Source organism: Mus musculus, chromosome 17 (assembly GCF_000001635.26).
Source record: "Mus musculus strain C57BL/6J chromosome 17, GRCm38.p6 C57BL/6J".
NCBI classification, from domain to species: domain Eukaryota; kingdom Metazoa; phylum Chordata; class Mammalia; order Rodentia; family Muridae; genus Mus; species Mus musculus.
This window is the reverse complement of record NC_000083.6, coordinates 6,304,541-6,325,163: the sequence shown is the minus strand read 5'-3', so window position 1 is coordinate 6,325,163 and position 20,623 is coordinate 6,304,541. Positions and strand designations below refer to the sequence as shown.

At 47.9% G+C, this 20,623-nt stretch overlaps 2 protein-coding genes and 1 pseudogene across 10 annotated transcripts in view; 2 read left to right on the top strand and 1 right to left on the bottom strand.

Annotated features, from left to right (window-relative positions):
- Ppp1r2-ps1 (protein phosphatase 1, regulatory inhibitor subunit 2, pseudogene 1) lies at nt 264-1,734 on the top strand (annotated as a pseudogene).
- On the top strand, nt 7,644-18,820 carry Dynlt1a (dynein light chain Tctex-type 1A). 2 transcript variants are annotated; one of them, XR_003952069.1, is made up of 6 exons: nt 7,644-7,790; nt 10,206-10,247; nt 13,332-13,455; nt 13,794-13,871; nt 14,221-16,526; nt 18,566-18,820. XR_003952069.1 is itself a non-coding variant. In NM_001166629.2 (5 exons), exons 1-5 carry the CDS (start codon nt 7,764-7,766, stop codon nt 14,289-14,291), a joined length of 342 nt encoding a protein of 113 aa, NP_001160101.1. In that variant the 5' UTR covers nt 7,690-7,763; the 3' UTR covers nt 14,292-18,820. The 2 variants fall into 2 exon arrangements, 1 of the variants encoding a protein (NP_001160101.1); NM_001166629.2 differs by having other exon boundaries at nt 7,690-7,790; nt 14,221-18,820.
- Nucleotides 16,850-20,623, bottom strand: part of Tmem181a (transmembrane protein 181A) — a 51,589-nt gene continuing 47,815 nt past the window's right edge. For 2 of the 8 annotated variants that reach the window (XM_030250141.1, XM_030250143.1), the window contains exons 16-17: nt 20,521-20,587; nt 16,850-17,167 (exon numbers count right to left, since the gene is read on the bottom strand). In XM_030250141.1, the coding sequence (XP_030106001.1) occupies nt 17,131-17,167; nt 20,521-20,587 (104 nt within the window). In that variant the 3' untranslated portion in view covers nt 16,850-17,130. Of the gene's footprint in view, nt 20,134-20,520; nt 20,588-20,623 lie in introns of all 8 variants that reach the window. The other 6 variants (NM_001357884.1, NM_001033178.3, XR_876333.2 and 3 more) reach the window with 5 other exon arrangements.

Here is a 20,623-nt window from a genome sequence, read left to right as displayed (position 1 = left end):
ACTGGACCAGAGATTATTCTGCGGGAATCGGGTCCCCTCCCCCTTCCTTCATAACTAGTGTCGCAACAATAAAATTTGAGCTTTGATCAGAATCAATTTGTCTTAGCTCCGTTTCTTCTTTCGCCCCGTCTAGATTCCTCTCTTACAGCTCGAGTAGCCATATCAGTGGAACCTTCTTAACAGTCATTCCTAAGATGCAGGAAGATGTACAAGGCCTAAGAGGCTTGCTAGCCATCAAAGAGGTAAGATTTAGGAGGGAAGAGACTAGGCCGGCCTCCTCTGCGGGCCGTGGGCTACTTTGCCAGTGGCGAAGGGCCGCCTGCCGCGCAGCGTCGGCTGTTGCGTTGCGGTCATTGTGTCGTGACAGAGACGCTGGTCGTGGTTTCCGCGGCAGCGGGTGCGGCTGCTTTAGCCTGGCCTGGGCTCCAGGGCTGCCTGGAGGGTCTCTGCAGCGCCCATCCCTTCTCCTCCGGGACCCCAGGCCAGCAGCGACCATGAGCCGGCAGCCAGAGCGACCGGCCATGGAGGCCTCGAAGGCCTCACACCAGCCCATCAAGGGAATCCTGAAGAACAAGACCTCTGCGGCTTCCCCTCCGGTGGTGCCCTCGGCCGAACAGTCCCGCCCGATCGTGGAAGAGGAACTGAGTAAGAAGTCTCAGAAGTGGGATGAAATGAACATCCTGACAACATATCATCCCGCTGACAAAGACTATGGCTTGATGAAAATAGACGAGCCAAACACCCCATATCACAATATGATAGGTGACGATGAAGACGCCTATAGTGATTCTGAAGGCAATGAAGTCATGACTCCAGATATCTTAGCTAAGAAATTAGCTGCTGCTGAAGGCTCAGAGCCAAAGTATCGGACTCGGGAGCAAGAAAGTGGTGGAGAGGAAGATAATGACCTCTCCCCTGAGGAGCGAGAAAAGAAGCGGCAGTTCGAAATGAAAAGGAAGCTTCATTACAATGAAGGACTCAATATTAAGTTAGCCAGACAGTTAATTTCAAAAGACCTACATGATGATGATGAAGATGAAGAAATGGCAGAGACTGCAGATGGAGAGAGCATGAATGTTGAAGAGTCAAGTCAAGGATCTACTACAAGTGACCATCTGCAACACAAATCACAAAGTTCATAAAAGAAACATGTTCAGCAATGCGGTCGTTGTCAAATACAAACCTTGTTACTATACTACACTGCTTCTTGTTCTCTACAATTCATGACTTATGTACCAGAGTACACACCAGTTATATATTGCCAAGAATTAAGACCATAGAGACCGAGTAGATGGAAAATGCCTAATTAATACATATATTCTTGTGCCTCATATTTCACCACAAGTACAGTGTACTGTTAGTAGTCCAAAACTGCTTTACTTTTGTAAAAGCACTGGTTAATTTGTATAAGATATTATATAGCTTTTTATGCTTTAGAGATTAAATATCATGGGGGAAACTAATTTATTTTTGTCACTTCTAGATGGTGGTACCTCTTATAAAATGTTTGGGGGTAGTTTGATGTCATTTCTTCTTTTAATCAAAAGCCTATTCACAAAGTGGGATATATAGATGGATAAATATTTAGGCTGAAAGAATTTAACTTTTATCTTTACCTTGTTTTGGCTAATTGAAAAGGTTTCTAAGAAGTTTTGTTCATTTTCTGATCAATGACCTTTAAAATTCCTGTTGATTTTCTTTGTGCTTGAAAGGAATAAAATCTTTTTATCCAAAAAAAAAAAAAAAAAAAAAAAAGATTTAGGAGGGAAGAAATAAAAACCAATGATAAAAATGAAGAAGAATGGGTGCATCTATGGGAATCCTGAAACTATGTAACATGAGTGGTGGTTGTAGTCACCTGAGATCTCAGTAACCAGGTTCCAGGGCCACAGTGATGACTTTGTCAACTTGGCACAATCTACAACCACCTGAGAACAGACTCATCTAAGTTGGCCTGTGAGGGCCTTGACTCTGTTAACTAAGGGCAAAGACGCTTCTGATAAGGATTGTGCCATTCCCTGGGCCCAGGTTCCTGAGCTGTGTGCATGGAGAAACTGCTGATTACAACACGCCTGTGTCCTTTCATTCATCTGTTTCTTGCCAGTGGATGTCATGTGACCATCTTTCTCAAGCTCCTGCCACTTTTCTCACCCGAAATGATGGACTGCACCCTGGAAATTCGAGCTAAAAAACCATTTCCTTCCCCACGTTGCTTTTGTGAAGGCATTTTGTACAGCAATAGAAACAAAACCAAGGGCTGGTGAGATGGCTCAGTGGGTAAGAGCATCCGACTGCTTTTCCGAAGGTCTGAAGTTCAAATCCCAGCAACCACATGGTGGCTCACAACCACCCTTAATAAGATCTGACTCCCTCTTCTGGAGTGTCTGAAGACAGCTACAGTGTACTTACATGTAATAAATAAATAAATCTAAAAAAGAAAAAAAAAAGAAACAAAACCAAGACAGACTCATATTCTAAAACTTAAACTCAATTGTGGACACACACACACATGAGTGGCTATTTTTAACAGGTTACCCAAGATTGATCTTTCATGGGAACCTGTCCCGGATCCCAGTGAAAATGCAATACTCTCCGGAATAAGTGTTTCTGCACTTAATATTTGATTTACAAGAGATCACACCACTCTCTTGGGATGCAATCTCACATGTGAGTTTTTATTGTGCACACTACTAGGCTTGTGGGATGAGAGACTTCTTTCCACAGGCAGTATTTTTGGGGAAGGAGAGTAGGAAGTGGCACCTTTCTTGGACACAACCCATTCATTATACTTAAAAATAATATTATGACATATATATATATATATATATATATATATATACACACACACACACATATATGTATATATACACATATATATATACACACATATATATACACATACATGCATTCATATGTACATACATTCATATGTACATACATACATGGATACACATACATAGATGTAACTTTTTCCCTGTATGTACATCATATGAGTGACTGGGGCTGTCAAAAGGGAGTTGAATCACTAGGACCTGTGACCCACCATGTGGGTGCTAGGAACCGAGAGCAGGTCCTTTGCAAGAGCAACAAGTGCTCTGAACTGCTGAGCCATCTCTCAGCCCCAGGGATTTAGTTTTAAAGGCTTTTTGTGTTTTGTACTCAAAAAGGGAAATGGGCCTTGGGATCTGTCCGCGGTGCTGAACGTGGTTGCCCGCTCCCAGCCTTGAACATTGCCTACAAAACAGGCCCCTGGGCCGGACCTCAAGCCGGTTTCCCTCATTTCTCTTCCAATTTCTCTCCTCGGTACCAGGCCCAGCGAGGACGGCACTGGGAGGCTGGCGATCTAGTGCTTGATCTCCCACTCCTGGGTGGGTTCCCTGGCAGACGGGCGGGCGGTAGCCCGGGCCTGGGGTGGCGAGGTGGAGCCGGCGCCTCTATGCGCGCCCCCTCCCCAGCTCCCAGCCTCTGCTCCTCCCCCTGACCGGTCCCGCCCAATCGTGCCGAAGGCTCCGGTGCCGGGAGCTGGCGGCGGAGAGGGGGCGAGGACGGCGATTGCGAGGGCGGAGCGCAGCGCGGCGCGGGCATGGACGCGGAGTACCCTGCGTTCGAGCCGCCGCTCTGCAGTGGCCTCAAGCAGCTGTGCCGGCGGCTGCAGGAGGCGTACCGCGAGCTCAAGGAGGACCTCGCGCCATTCAAGGATGATCGCTACTACAGGTAGGCGCAAGGGGCCGCAGCTCTCTGTCCACACCGCCGCGCCCTAGCCCCGGAACGCTGAGCCTCGGGAAGGGCGAGGAATGCTGACTGAGGCGCGCGCGATTCAGGGTGCAAGGCGGCCCCATGCATCTGGGTCCTGGGTTCTTCTCCATCTTAGAACCCTGAGCAGATAGGCTAGCCTTATGAGCACCAGGCTTTCGTTCCTGCTTGGCTCCTCCCTCATGCTCCCCTTTCTCCCACTCCTGCTGCCTAGCTGTTGCCACCGGGCCTGGCCAAACCCTGATTTCTCTTCCCCCTCTCTGCCTCCCCGACACAAACCAAAGCTAATCAGAACGGGGGCGGTCCTTCGCCTTTCTGCTGGGCTACTCTGACCTGGGTACATGGTCTCAAGCCCCAGCTCGTACTCTTTCAGTGAAGATGCATGTAGCGGCCACATATGAGAGTCCAGAGAACCTGTGGGTGTGGGTTTATTTGAGCTCTCTTGTCCCTTCACCTGCATTGGAGGAGCGGAGGTGGAGCCCGGGGATGCTTGGGATGCTTGCTGAAGGGCACCTTTCCCTTCCTCCCTGTGCTGTGCTTTCTGGTAAGGAAATGTGTCCTGCAGTCAAAGGCCTTGAATACCTAGTGCCTTAAGCTGTAGGGAAAGGACTCTGCTGGGTCCAGAAGTGCAGACCTTGGGTGATTATGTTACTGACCAGCTGTGTGAGCTGGGAAAGTTACCTGAGCTGTATCTCAAGCTTCCTCATCCGTGAAATGGACAGCTTGGACCAGATTTCTGTAGGTTCGGAGCCTGGCGTTGAGCAGTTTACACAGTTGGTGGTAAAGAGTGGCAAGCTATGTGCTGAGCTCATAGTTACACAGTTCTCCAAAAGTTGGGTCACAAGTAAATCTTCTCAAAGGCTCAGCAGCTTCCTCGGGCAGTATCAGGACCATGAAAGTTGTTACTGAATGGAAAGGCCAATTTACAAAGAGATGTAGTGTAGGCAAGCGAGGGGACTGAGCCAGTAAAATCCCTTGCTCTGTGAGCATGGTGGCCTGAGTTGGCCTTGGACCTATGTAAGGTAGAAGGAGAGAACCAACTCCAGGGCAGTGGTGGTGCTCGCCTTTAATCCCAGCACTGGGGAGGCAGAGGCAGGAGGATTTCTGAGTTCGAGGCCAGCCTGGTCTACAGAGTGAGTTCCAGGACAGTCAGGGCTACGCAGAGAAACCCTGTCTTGAGAGAACCAACTCCAAAAGTTATCCTCTGACCTCTACAAACATGCTGTGGCATACATGTCCCAGGGATTCAGACATCATACACACACATGCACACACATATAATAATAAATTTTAAAAGCATCTTGAAATGTAGTGATGTGGTGCCGAGACCCTGTGAGCCCCATAATCCCACCAATGAAGCCTCCTGGGAGATCTGGAAGGTAAAGAAGCTCACGGATATTTCAAATTGCATTGTTGAAATAAGATAATCTCCCATCTCTTTTCCTACATGCTCCTCGCCACTCTGTTCCATGTCTGCTGAGAATATTGCTTTGGTGAAGGATCCAGCAAATAAGACCAAGATCCCCAGGCAGGTAGCAGAAAAGAGAATAAGTCACTCAGGTGGTTAATCTGCAATTGGGTCGTCCTATCTTCACATTCAGCTGCTACCCAGGATCTCCTGTGCCTGTTTTACATGTGGGGGATTTGTCAGTGAGCAAGAAAGACTCATGGCTAAATTAAGGAGCTTACAGAAGCCAGGAATTTCATGTTGTCATGAAAGCAAGCAAGACTCATCAGGAGACACTTTAAGAAGAATAAGATGCTCACTGAATGGGGCAGCATGGAGGAAAGTTACAGAAGAGGGAGGAAGAGGACAACATGCCTGGAGCCATAAGATCATGATCTTAGGCAGGGTCAGGTTGATTTGAACCTTGATCTATAAAACCAAGACCAGCCATGATAATAAAGACACCCTGTGAAAGGCAGCTGAAGGGAGAAGGGTTTGCTCTAGTGCACAGTTTAGGGGTATAGTTCATGATTGCTGGGAAATCCAAGTGCCAAGAACTTAAAGCAGACATACAGTATGAACATACAGACTAGGGAATGGTGCTGCCCACAGTGGACAGAGGTCCCGACCTCCATCAACACAACCAAAACACACCGCCCCCGCCCCCACAGGCTTGTCCAGGGGCCTGTCTTCCAGGTGATTCTATATTCTGTCAAGCTGACAGCTAACATTACCCATCACACCAGCGAATACAGATTGCATTAGAACAGCAATGTGAAGGGATTAGGGCTACTGGGGGAAATGGATAAGCAGTTTGGCTGCCTGTCCTATGGCAAGCAAGTGACTCTTTGTCAGTTGAGTTAGATTCTGAAGACAAATTCGCCACAGTCAGAAAGGGTCAGTGATTAAAGCTGTCCCCCGCCATGAGAGAAAGTGGACGGCAGGGTACTTTAAACTGTCTCATGTGGCAAAGCACTTTGCAGAGAACCACAGAGACTTGCGTAGCAGGGAAGTATTTTATTAGGTCACTGAGCTATCCTCAGGTGCTCCTCTGAGCCTGTGAATCAGTGGGCTATCCCTGTGCGCCCCAGCTGGAATGTTCTGGTTACAGTTACAGCTGCTGGGTCTGCCTCACTGGCAGGCGGACTTGCTACTACACTGTTAGCAGCTTCTCCTCTCACCATCTTTGTTTCCTCACGCGTGATTAATAACTAAAGCTCACTGGTCCTTTTTTATCCCCTGGAGGACCAGAGACTAATCTCATACGTTGACAGTTTTCTCTAACAAGGTAAGGAAGGACCACAACTGTTAATGACTTGTCTCCCAACGGTGGCTGTGTGCCTGTCAGTTACAAAATCTGCCCTTCGTGGAAGCTGCAGCCGTGTGTTCAGAGGACTGACAACCATCTCACCGATGAGAGATGACAATTTATTGCCTGCCAAGAAAGGGAAAGTGGAAAGGTTGTAAGCAGGGGAGCTGAAATCCTTGGCTAAAGTTCAAGCCTTTGCGAACTCCCTGGGTTTAGAGGAAGCACTGAATTCCACCATGGGATCACACCAGAAAAGTGAAACTACTAGCTGTCATTGTCACAAAGATGTTTCCTGTGACGATTACCCCCAGAGATGTACCCAGCCAGAGATGACAACCACCACTATAGGTCAGCCTGAAGGTGAGGCCAGACCACTTCTTTTTATAATTAACTGCTATCCGGGGGGTGGGGGTGGATAGTAGCCATTTGAATTGCTTCTCATTCTTATTCATGGAGAGGAGTGGCTGGCTTTCCATGAATCTCTTCAAAAAAAAAAAATAGCTTTAAATCCAGTGTGCTTCCCACCGATGGCAACAGCGAAGACAGACATGCTCACAAGGACTTGTAACGTCGTATACTTCAGATGGGGTGCAAGTGATTAGCCCAGTTTGCTAGACCATGGTGCAGGTAACAGGTGTGGTCTGTCTAGCTTGTTCAGGCTGACCCTGGAAGGTTCTTGTCATGTGCAGCTGTAAAGTGCTCATCACCACAGAATCTCTCACTTCGTAGTTCATGCAGAGCACTCCTCTGCTCCACTGTAGATGAATGTTTGGCTGTTCCATCTTGGGAACATTATACAGTACTGATATCAGTACAGGCCTGCTCTGATACGAACGGCTTCCTGTGTCTTGGTGGACTCCTGTCTGTGTCTCTAGAGGAGACACCACACTCAGGAGGAAACCCCAGCTAAGCTTATACGCAGCCTTTGCAGAGGCTGCCAATTGTCTGCAGAGATGACACCCAGAGAGGTTAGGTGGTTCTGACAGTTTGCTTTGGAAAGCACATCCCAGAGGGCTCAGAGACACGCCCTGTTACTTGGAGACTGAAGAGGAGCAGCAGGCGGGGCCGAAGGGTGGGCGGAGCCACTAGTGGAGGGGCCGGTGGTAGGAGGAGCCTTTGGTGGAGGGGCGGGGCCCTAGAGCGTGGGTGGTTATTGGTAGTGGTCAGGGTCCCTGGCGCCGGGGCGGAGTGGGCGTGGCCTGGCCGCGCCTGCGCAGTCCACTCTACTCGGCGGGCGAAGGACAGGCATTAAAGATGGAAGACTTCCAGGCCTCCGAGGAGGTAACCTGGGGTTGGGCCGTGAGAGGGAGGGTGGCGGCGGAGATCCGGGTGTGGCGGGGCCCGGTCTGGGAAGACACAGCTTCTGCTCACGGCCACCTGGCCCGAGGCTGATGAGCCTACACACAATTTGTCAAAAATCCCACACAATTTGTCAAAAACAATAATAATAAAACCCTAACACTTCCTCTTTTGACATTTCTAAAGTGTCAACTAAGGATATTCTGAGGGAAGAGTAAGACATTTGCATTTATCAGAATCTTTCAGTTTTGGTCTATTTTCCCAACACACTTTTCGGCAGTCAGGATCATTTTGTTTGAACGTTGGCGGTTCCCTGCGGCCACTCTGCGTCTTTCCCGCGTGGGCGGTGCCCGCGGTCCGGGGAGACGGCGCTGGGCTCGTGTCTCGGTGGGGTTCACGGCGTCGGGAGGATGACATCACTCCACCCCTTCCGCACTGCTGCAGACCCCAGCCGGGACCGAGGTTGGGAAAGGAGGCATCCTGCTGTGGCATGTATAGTGACACAGGCGCGCAGGGCCAGCTCCGGGTGACCGCAGTGGGGGTCTGCTGCCCAGACTGTCCGTCTGCCAAGGACAGACGTGCGAACAGAACCTGCCTTTGTCTCGGTGCCGCACCTTGTCCTTCAGTGCGGCGCTCCCTCCCACCCAGGCCACAGCGACTGGGTACATTTCATTTCAGTTTAAGATAGTAACGGAATCTCTCATTCTTGTGGGGGAAGAATGTAATGCCTCTTAGTACCCTAGCCACTCGCCTTGATGATATGTTGTCAAAATGTTTTTCCCTTCGTGCTAACACGCATTTGAGAAACAGCTGAATGGACGCCAGTTAAAGAATAGTTGCTCATTTTTTCCCTGAATAATCTTTGTTGAAACTCAATAAAATCCCACACAATTTGTCAAAAACAATAATAATAAAACCCTAACTTCCTCTTTTGACATTTCTAAAGTGTCAACTAAGGATATTCTGAGGAAAGAGTAAGACATTTGCATTTATCAGAATCTTTCAGTTTTGGTCTATTTTCCCAACACACTTTTCGGCAGTCAGGATCATTTTGTTTGAACGTTGGTGGAACGCAAGTAAAGACTCTGAAGCCACGATTCCGAAGCAGCAGCACAGGGGATGTTTGGCCAGACAGCGATCTCATGTATGGCTGAAGATTGGCTTTTATGGTAGTCACAGCCAGCTAGACTTTATAGGAAGGAAATGGCCATGTGAAAAGGTAGCCCTGACAACCGCGTTCTAATTCCAGCTTGTACATGTAGGCTGACTGAAGTGAAGTGTCCAGACAGTGATCTGTGTTTTACACGGAGTGTCAGCAGCAGGAGGACGGCCACTCTGCATTGTTTACCCAGCAGCCCTCTCAGCTGAGCCTTTTCTACCTGCCTCTAGCTCCCCAGGTTTCCCTCAGCTCATTTCCCTCTCTGGTAGCAGCTGGCAGTGCTCCCTGATTTCAATATAATTTCTCTTCTGTTATGTTCTTACTCTGACTGTATGGGAAGTGACACTAGGGCTTTGCTTTGTGGCTTAGGATCACTGTAGTCACTTAGGAAGAGCCTTTCAGTCGACTTACCCTGGAGAGTCACCACATTTTCACTATTTCAGTGATTTCGGCTTTGTTTCCAACTGACTTCTTAGAGGGTCTAGCAAGGGAAATGGCTTTGGGTGGTCAATTCTCATTCTCCTGAAGAGGAAGGGGTGATACTCAATACTGGAACAGGGCAGGGTCCACTGTGGTCAGCAGTAAGGGAAGTCTGTAGCAAAACAGGACTGAGTGACTGCCGAGGGAGGCTGTGCTATCCGATCCAGGGCCTGTCCAGTGCTAAGGCTATCCCAGAACTTGGAATAGTTCATTTGTTCTCAGGTAAGAAGCATACTGCAGGCTAGTACCTGGCCAATGTTTTCAGGAAACCCTCACACCCACTCAAATCCAGTATTATGTTAAGAGGAGACTAAGAAAACTACTTCGGGCATCACCTTGCTGCTGGCAGCCCTCAAGTCAGCTGATGCTTCATCCTGAAGTAGTTCATTGGGGTTAAGAAAATGATGGGCACACATGAGCCTTTTACGTGTTAAACATCCTAGTCAGTATCTCTACAATGATGACTTATGTTTCTTCAGCTGCTTTGTATGGCAGTGGAGTGGCTCGGAATATGGCACCTGCACTGGCTAATGGTGCTGACAGCCAGCTGCAGGGGAAGGAGAGACAGGATTCTAGTTTGAAGTGACACCTGGCTTGCAGTGTGACACTCAGCTGCTTCACACCTCTGGGCTCTGAGGTTCATCTGCACAGTCGACAGCCTGATTTCTAAGTCACGTTCAGTATCTCACTGTGTGCTCATTGATGCTCTGCAGAAAGCTCTTTTAAACCAAACTTACCTACATTTTCTTCCTTAACAGACTGCATTTGTTGTTGATGAAGTGAGCAGCATTGTAAAGGAGGTAAGAGGAAACAGGCTTGTTTTCCAGGCGTTTGTTTGGTACTATGTGTCTTGGAGTTACCATTACTGTGATTTAACACCATGACCACAGCAATTTGAGGAACAAAGAAGAGTTTCTTCAGCTCACACTTCCACATCACAGTTCATCATCAAAGGAAGTCAGGATAGGAATTCAAACAGGGCAGGAACCTGGAGGCAGGAGCTGATGCAGAGACCATGGACGGTCCTGCTTACTGGCTTGCTCCTCATGGTTTGCTCAGCCAGGACAACAAGCCTAGGGATGGCACAACCCACCCTAGGCCAGGCCCTTCCCAGTCAATCCTTAATTAAGAAAATGTCTTATGGGCTGGAGAGATGGCTTAGCGGTTAAGAACACTGACTACTCTTCCAGAGGTCCTGAGTTCAATTTCCAACAACCACATGGTGGCTCACAACTGCCTGTAATGGGATTAGAAGTCCTCTTCTGGTGTGTCTGAAGGCAGCTACAGTGGACTCACAACATAAAGCAAATAAATAAATAAATCATTAAAAATTTTATTTAAAAGAAAGAGGAGGGGGCTGGCGAGGTGGCTCAGTGGGTAAGAGCACTGACTTGATCTTCTGAAGGTCATGAGTTCAAATCTCAGCAACCACATGGTGGCTCACAACCACCCATAATGAGATCTGATGCCCTCTGCTGGTGCTCAGAAGTCAGCTACATTGTACTTATATATAATAATAAACAAATCTTTAAAAAAAAAAAAAGAAAGAGGAAATGTCTTACAACTACAGTTTCATAATTGCGGTTGCCTCCTGCCAGTGACTTGAGCTTGTGTCAGGCTGACAGAAAAGGAGCCAGCATAGCATGTATGAAGGAGAACGCTATGTGAATTAAAATGGAAAAATCTCAAGAGCTGTTAAGCTTTCTGTGTTTTGACATTTCAAACATTTTTACTTTATATCTAAGTAAAATGACTCCTATATTACATAAATTATATAACCTGAATCAAGAAGTCTTAAGTGGCGTTAGAAAGTGTCGAGGCGGATTCCGTAACCTTGCAGCATGAAGACTCATGATGCACGCATAAATGTCTCCAGTGCTCGTGAGGAAGAGCAACTGCAGAGAAAATCTAACAACGTCTATAACTCAGGACCTGGAGATACAGCTCGGGGTTATTCATAGGTTTTTCTTACATTTTAAAATACATTATTGATAGCAATCATAGTACTTCTCTTAAACAAGGTGGACGACAGGCCCAGGGAATTGGACACCGTGGGAGTGACCGCAGCAGAGCTTAGGGAGGAAGTTTATTTTGGCTCACCGTTGGAAGGGAGACAGTCCACCACGGTGGCAGGACTGTGAGGTGGCTGGTCACCACGCATCTTTATGTCCAGGAAGAATTGTCTAGATTAGGCTAGCTGAGGTAAAGACCCACCCAGAATGTGGACGAACTGTTCCACAGGCAGGGAGGGCCCCAATCTGAAGCCAAAGGAGAAAGTGTGCGTAGCCCAGCAGTCCTGACTGCAGCTGTGATCAGCTGCCTCAAACCCCGACTGCCAGGACTCTCCCACCATCATGGCCTGGGAGCTAGAATAAACCCTTCTTCCTATTTGATGTTCCCTGAAGTAATTTTGGATCTACTACAATATAAGATTTTTGATGCCCATTATTGAAGTCAATAATGCTAGAGTGTTAAAGAACCACACTCTGTTTTGTGAGAAGTACTCACAATCAAAATGATTTTCTCACTTTTATGTACATTGTTCAGCATCCAGTTTGACTTTTCTGGTGCTTTGCAGGGAGTGTAAGTTTGCCTTTTATTGTTTCTTCCATGCAGTGTTTCCAGTGGAACAGGTGGGAAGCAGAAAGGTGGTGGATTAAACCAGAACTGGCAGGAATAGAGTGGGTTTGTTAGGGCTGAGTTTTGCCTCCAGTCTCTGCATCCACTTTTCCTGCGTTGCTAGGCAGCAGGTGGTTGGAAGTGCCATCAGCAGTCCATAGGGACGCATGAGGTGACTCAGCATTTTTGCCCTGGCTGTAGGTTCTTTCTGTCCTCAAGCTGTTTTTAAAAAAGTATTAGGTAGTTGGAATGAGTAGGTCCAAAATTAGTTTTCCTTTCTCCCTAAACACTGGACTTCATAGCGCACAGAGGGGGTTGCTCTTCCTCTATTGACAGTCTCTGTGTCTAGCCTTACCTTTACTAAAGCCAGTCTTGAGCCCACAGTGTGCTCTCAGCCTCGAGTGGGCAGGCGGGACAGAGGAGCTGGATCCGAGCCCCAAGTCTGGAGGTGGAAACCATGGTGCATCCCTCAGACGCTGTCGCTGCCCTCAGCGTGGAGTGTGTGGCCCACTCCTCCACCGTGTGCAGTGAGGGCCCCTGGACCTGTGTCTGCCTTGTCTGTAGGGAATCATGAAACCTTTTCTAGGCTTCCAGCAGGTTAGCAGGGGTGGGGAGGGAGCTGTTGAGAGCCACACTGGCATCTGGGAGAGAGGATGCTGGAGAAAGACACAGGGTGTCACTGATATTAGAGGGACAGGGCAGTGAGCTGTGCTATCCAGGAGCCCTGGGACTCAGGGGGAACGCTGCTGCTGTAAGCTCCAGCTTCCAGTGTTAAAGGTTCAGTTATCTAGAAAGTGTGATACGACAAAACCCACACAACGAGGCCACAAGTACTACAAGACTGGTCAGGTTGTGCCAACACCCAATAAAATGTCATCTAACACACACATGTATGTTTTATGGCTTGGCTAAAAATGACTAGTATATGTGTAAGAAACTGGCAAAATATTTTTTCTGCCTCAATAAGAAAACGTGTTGACTGTTAGAAATGAAGAGCAGCATGACTATTCAGTCCATTGTTCAGTGGAACTGTGGAGCCCAGCTGACAGGCTCTGTAGAACACACATCTTCAGGCCGTGTAAAGCTCCTCGACATGGGATGCAGTCAGTGCTGCTTAGCAGAAGCCACACAGGTAGAGGAGCCCTTGACTGAGCAGAAGCTCGCATCTCCTGAGAGTTCTGTCTTTAGTTCCTGGGAGGGCCATGGGCCATGTCGGACCGGTGAGTGGGTTCTCTCCATGACCTCTTGTACTTTTTCCCCCCTAGGCTATAGAAAGCGCCATCGGTGGTAATGCCTACCAGCACAGCAAAGTCAACCAGTGGACCACTAATGTCCTAGAACAGACTTTGAGCCAACTCACCAAACTGGGGAGACCATTTAAATACATTGGTAATGGATTTTCATCTTGTGTATTTTGATAGAGGTTCTCTAAATGCTGATCTGAGGTGTGTCTGGTGCTGGAAGAAAGGTCACTTAGCAATTGGTTGTCGAACTTCCAAGAAAGTTTCTCCAGGACCAGGTCCCTTGTGTAGTGAATGTACCATGTGCTTTGCATGTCAGGCTAATGCCAGTGTCTTAGGGATTATGTCAAAGAAGAGTTCATAGGATGTGTGATCAGACATGTTGAGAACATGTTAAAAGAAAGGAAATAGGTAGTTTGTCAAAGTGAGACAGCACAGTCTGCCCCTTATATTGTGACTTTTTCTAACACGTTTGTTTAATTTAAGTGACCTGTGTGATCATGCAGAAGAACGGTGCTGGGTTACACTCCGCAAGTTCCTGCTTCTGGGACAGCTCCACAGACGGTAGGACTCTCACCTTCCTAGGCAATGTTATTTTGCCCATAGCTCCATTTTTGGTGATCTGCAGCGCTAAGCAGTATTTTGAAGCGCACACTTAGATGTTTCAACGTCGATGCAATTCTGTAAGTCACCATTGCCTGTAGATTGGTGCACATGCCATCTCTGTGAGTTTGAGGCCCTATCTAAAAACAAACAAAATCTCAAAACATTCTGGGGGCACTTGCCCATTTATAAGTAAAGTTAGGCAGTAAAGTCCCTCTCTGTATGTCAGGCATGCAGTGCAGTGCTGGCATGGTGGGACCCGAATCTCCTGGGCTGCCTCATTTCCTGTGCCTGTCTGTGTCCCCCACAGGAAGCTGCACAGTCCGATGGGAGAACAAGACCATGTACTGCATCGTCAGTACCTTCGGACTGTCCATCTGACCACCTTGCCAGCCTCAGCCTCGTGATCCCAGCATTTCCAGTCCATCTTAACCACCAGCTATGTTGGGCAAACCCCTTCCTCCTAAGTTGTTCTGTGGCACTCTCAAAAAACCAAATGACTCCCCAGTCACAGGAACCACATGACTTCAGCCAGATTAGCAGCCACCTGTCATCTGAGCCAGGCAGTACCACTTGTCTTAACTGTCTTCTCCAAGGTGCTAAAAACTCAAGTCTGCTGGTGGAAACAGCTCTACTTTCTGAAATGATTCAGATACACTAACTTTCCATACTTTATTCTTTCTTAGAATAATAAATTATTCAAAATTAAAGTTTTTGTGTTCCTTGTAGCCCGGAGCATCACCCGAGAATGAGTTTGAGAAGGGAGAAGGTTGCTTTTAGCCTTCTGCATGCTGACATCGAGTATACCTGAGCTGCTGGTCTCAGGACAGTGCACAGCCAGCTTTGCAGGTCATGCTTGAAGCCGCGGGCCTGTTTCTTACTGTGATGGCGAAACCTGCTGACATTGGCAGAGCTGGAGAGAGGCCACAGACCTCAGGGGCGGGCTAGGCACTTGTGACATGTGGCCGCACGCAGAGATCTAGAAAAGTGGCCCATGTCTGGGGAAATGGGCTACATCAGTTTAGCTCTGTTTAATTTTTTAATTACATTCGTGTGTGAGAGCGAGTAAGCATGCGTCCCATGGCACACCTGTGGAGTTCAGAGGTCAAAGGCAGTTTGTGGGACTTGGCTCTTTCTCCACCACTGGGTCCCAGGAATGAACTTAGGTAGTCAGGGTTGGTGGCAAACCCCTCTACCTGCTGTACCAGCTCACTGGCCCACCAGTTTACTTTCGTTGCACTCACTGCCAGCCTCAGGTGGCACAAACCAGGAAGCAAAAAGAACAGGAGGAAAGCTTACCCTAGCAATCTGGCAAACATGTCTGCCCTCTCAGTAGAGGGCGAGATGAACGAACGCCTTGGTCCTCCAGGACGGGAATAGGCCACTTCACCTGTAGGACAGGAACCTAGCCATGCTGCAATCCTACATTCCTAGTCCCTGCTTCCTGGACGTGACGGTTGTGCAAGCCATGAGCTCCGACCTATGTCTGCTTGGCCCAGCGCAGTTCGCCTGCTGCTTTCGGACCTAGGCTTTGGCATTTTAGTAGCAGCAGCAGCTACATATTTAGAATTTTACAGCTTACAGAATGGTTTCAGGATTGCTGTGTCCTTAACAATGCTTAGCTTGGGTATCACAAAGGGCCCACAGTTTATCCAGTTAATTTCAAGTCATAAATCCTAGTGAGAAGGGACCCCAACAGACTAGGTTGTCTGTTGACCGCTCTAGGGTGCTCCTTGTGGGCCACCTAAGACACTATGATTGGCATTGCCACTTGCTGTGTGTATGTCTGAAGGAGTGCACACTCATGCATGGTCTTGTGTGTGCCCAGTTCCAGCATATTTCCTGAGATGGGGTCTCTCACTGAACCTGGAGCACAATGTTTGAGCTAAATTTGCTGGCCACCAAAACAGTGGGACACACCTGTCTCTGCTCCGTTTTCCCAGCCCTGGGGTTACAGACACACACCACTGTGCCCGCTTTTACATGGATGCTGCAGCTCTAAACTTGGGCCCTCATTCTCACAAAGCAAGCATTTAACCCACTGACCTGTCTCCCCGATATCCCTGGCTGAAGAGCCTTGCTGTGGTCTTCTTTCTAAAGCATTCATATAAAAAGCTAGTAATACATAAAGAATTAAAAATTAGAAATATATTAACATCGGTGAACAAGAGACAGTGTCAGAATGAAGCTGATAAGGTTTGTTATGGATGAGAAATGTCCCCCATCGGTGTGTGATGGTTTGAATATGCCTGGCCCAGGGAGTGGCACTGTTAGAAGGTGTGTCACTGTGGGTGTGGGCTTTAAGACCCTCATTCTAGCTGCCTAGAAGCCAGTATTCTGCTAGCAGCCTTCAGATGAAGATGTAGAACTTTCAGCTCTGCTTGCACCATGCCTGCTTGGATGCTGCCATGCTCCTGCCTTGATGATAATGGACTGAACCTCTGAGCCTGTAAGCCAGCCCCAATTAAATGTTGTCCTTATAAGAGTTGCCTTGGTCATGGTGTCTGTTCACAGCAGTAAAACCCTGTTGCGGCCGGCCTGCAGCTTGCAACGAATGGTTCAGCAGAGATGGCAACTCGGGCTGAGAGAGAAAAGACTACAAAACCCTAAGACAAGGTGTGTGTCAAACACTTGCTCTTCATCTGGCAGTGACATTTGGGGAGGATCTGGGAACTTGGAGGTGGAGCGTGCTGAAGGAAGCAGGATACAGCAAGTATCCCTAGTGGTTGAGGGTCTCTGCCTTGTTCTGGCCCCTTCCCGTCATTCTGCTTTGAGTCCTGGCTACCAGGAGGTGAGTGACTTGGCCACACTCTGTAGGCACTGTGTTCCTCATCCCGGGCTCATGGTGGAGGGAGCCAGCCATGGACCGGTGAGCTAAAGTGACTCTCTCCTGTGAGGTTTTTCATCAGATTTCGGTCACAGCAACAAAAAGTCTCATACAAAATCTCAAAATGTGACTTTTATTGAGTTTTTCATAAATAAGCATTTATTCCTTGACTGACTGCTCAGACAACAGTGGTGCACTGATGGTCAAACGGTGTTCCTTCTGGACTTAGAGGTTAGTGTTTTTATTTAACAGATATTTACAGACATTTGTAAAAAGGTAGTTTTCAGGAGCAGAAAATCCCTCTGTCATACAATGGAATTAACCTGTTCTGTGTCACAGGACAGATCACAGAATGGTAGCACCTAGCAGCACCCGAGCCACCAAGAGAAACATTCAGCAAGGCTTCTGACGACATCCATTTTCCTTTGGCCTGAAAAAAAAAAAAAAAAAAAAGAGCCACATCTCCCCCAACCCCCAAAAATGTAATCACTAAGGCAAACGCTCAAATATACAATACATATCAAGCCTCATATCTGTTCCTCATGGAGGGACTTAGTTCTCTCTTTTGTGGGTGCTTGTGTTTTTCCTATAAAGATTAGTAACCATATTTGAACCTGTTCATCCTAACTGTGCCTTCAATGGTTCAGCACTTGAGGCTGGCGAGATTTGCTTTATAAACTGCCCATCTGCAGGATGGCTTTACATACCTAAGCTTACTTCAGTCTAACTGTACAGAGAGCAAGCGCCTCACGAGCCTCGGATGTAAGTTTACATACCCTCTTCTCTAGCCTTTCGATGGGGCTTGAAGGCACCGAATCACTGCTGCCATGAATGACAATAAATCACGCAGATTTACTACCCACAGGGAAAATGAAGCTCTCACCGGGAATCTGGGAGCCGTCACCTTCCAGGTTCCCCTGGATTGGACCAATATAAAAAATACCCCAAAGACAGGAGGATTCAAACCGTTACCCTGAAAGAACTAAGTCAGCCCTTTGAACTTATAATTTAAGTTTACAAAATTTTAATCCCCTCAGAACAGAACAGTCTTCTGGTGACTATCAAAAGTCCTGGCGGAGTTTAGTGTTTTAAGCTCACCCCTGAGCTGCTGCCTACACACTGAAGTCTTAGTTCTGTAAGCAGAGCTTTGCACAGCATCTAATACAGGATGCACACGACCCTAGGAGTGCTGCTTTATAATTCATATTTCAACAGCAAAAAAAATATTCCCTTAGTTTTACGGACACTAGGATCAGTTTATAATTATTCTATAGGGCAGTTTTTAAAAGTTCTGAAGTCTGTACCTAAATGCTTAAAATATCTTACACTGACTGATACATAGTGTTATAAACCATGGAGACTTATTTATAATGATGAAGACATGTAAACTCTCACATATTCGAACATCTTGGGATCAGTACGAGTCAGCGTCCATAAGATGGCAGCTGCAGGGCTCCACTGGAAGGGAAGGGCTGGTAACATAAGATATTCTGGTATCTTCCCCAACAGACTCAGTGATCACAGCAAGTGCAAACTCATGTAAACCCGTTACCCTCGCAGTGAGTTTCCATTCCAATGTTCATAGTTACAAGTTGTTTTGTTTTTAAAAAAAATGCACATGGAATCCATATTAAAGTATGAAGTTTAAGAAGACAGGCAGACTGAAGAACGTCTTCCACCCTGGAGTCGGGCCCACACGGACAGTAACCTGCAGCTCAGAGCGGAAATCTGAGTCGGTGCACAGACGAAGGGAACAGAAGAGGGATCTACCGGAACTGGGCCTCTGGATTTGCCAAGACAGAGGCAGGCAGGATGCTACCTTTACCAGGTGTTCGCAGAGACGCTGTGTGGGGAAACTGAGGAGCGGGAAGGAAGGCGGTGGCCCTGAGGACTTCCAATGCTGAACTTCAGTGTGGGTGACATCCGTTTTCCACAGAGCCACACTCCAAACCCAGAACAACCTTGGGGGGACTCCCTTCATCTGCAGCTGTCTCTATAGCCATTCAAAATGTCTTACTTTCTCTTTACTTTAGTTCCTAATTAAAACAGAAAGTCTTTCTGGCAATAAAGTATTTCTAATACAGTTGTATTTTATGTAGCTTTGATTTAAAAAAAATAATAATAGAGCTCTCCGGGGGGTTCACACTCAGTGAAGATGAAGAAATTTTGGTCGGAAGGGCCTCCTCGTTTTCCACCTCCAGCACAGGGAGACCCAATCCTAACTGTACACAGACCCTTGAAAAGCACCATGACACAGGACCTTGCCCACAGCGCTACTGGCCTGTAGCTGCCTGGGCTTCCTCCAGGCTATCAGCCCACTCTGGACTCAACTTGGATGGCAATTCTGCTGGGGGTGGGGGGTGGCAATGATGGACGGGAACCTGGCCACTTGCCATTCCTGAAGATGCTATTGAATGTGGCTCATCAAACCCAATCAAAGTCTCACAGCAGATGCCTGAGTGAGCATACTGACCCCATCATGTGCTGGAGAAGAGGGAGGCAGACCGCCCACCTGAGGCGGGCACAGCTTAGACTTCCCTTGAGGGTAGGGCACTCAAGAACGGTGCCACAGAGAGGAGAGAGTCATCACTGCCACGCTGGGACCTTGATCGTCAGGCCTCCCACAGACTCAATTGCTTTTTTAAAAGGAAAGAAAAAGTACATAATTCTTTTTATTAAAAATGGGTAACTTCTCCTCATGACTGCATACGGGCTCCATCGCACCTGATGTCGGTGTACAGGATATGCCTTTGAATTCTCTACCAGGCAGCCCCTCTTCTTAAAGAGTGGGGCTGCCCCCAAAGCAAACTCCGCCCCACATTTCAATCCATTTGGGTTTTCTTTTAAAAATATGTAAACAAATAAGGAACAGGAAACCTTTGCTTACAGAGGAGTCCAGACACAAACAGATAGAAGGGGCCAGAATGTGTCACTCAGGCAGGCCTCTGGCCCCCTGCTGTCCCATCTGCTGCCCGGGGCTCAGTCACTGTCCGACTCTTCCCTGCACTTGGCACGGATGGCCTGGCCGTTCTGCAGGGGCATTTCTTCATAGTCACTCCTGTGGCAAAAGAGACCTGTGACCCTCGGCCACTCTGGCAGCTCTTCTCTGTACATGCACATGCGTGTGGAAGTCAGAGGTCAACATCGGTGTCTTCCTCAATGGCTCACCTCCTCAGGGTTTGAGACAGGGTTTCTCACAGGACCTGGAGCTCACTGATTCTGCTGGGGTGGCTGCCTGGGAGGCCTAGAAGCCTTCTGTTCCCACCTCCCCAGTGCTGGGGTTACAGGCATGCACCACGGGGTCTGGCTTGTGCTGTTTTATGAGTCAGGGTCTCACTATGTAGCCTTGGCTGGCCTTGAACTCATGAAGATCCACCTGCTTCTGTTTCCTAAGTGCTGGGATTAAAGGCATATATGACCACACCCGGCTCAGAACCTGGCATTTTATGTGGGTGCTCATGCGTAAGTCACTACAGCCACCATCTTTTAGCCCTTGGCTGCCTCTCTGCCGTCATACCGACAGCTATCCTGGAACTCACCTCATGGTCTCCCTCTTAGGGTCAACTAAAAGCCCACTCTCTCCAACTTGACTCTCAGCACCCCAGAATAGTTCTGTAGTTACCACACCCTGCATGCATTCTGCAAAACGGAATGCTACTAAATCCACACAAGGGACACAAAACTAAGCCATTAACAGTCTACTGCCATGGAGACAGCTTTCAAATACTGCGAGTGAGGACGCATGCAGAGCCAGGCGGGCTGCGCGAGGTGGCGGCGACTTACCCGTAAATCACGTCATCGTCAGAGTCGTTCAACATGGAAAACGCAGGGTTATCCTTCAGCTGGGACTCTGAAAGACAACAAAAGCCTTTTTAATGACAGCATT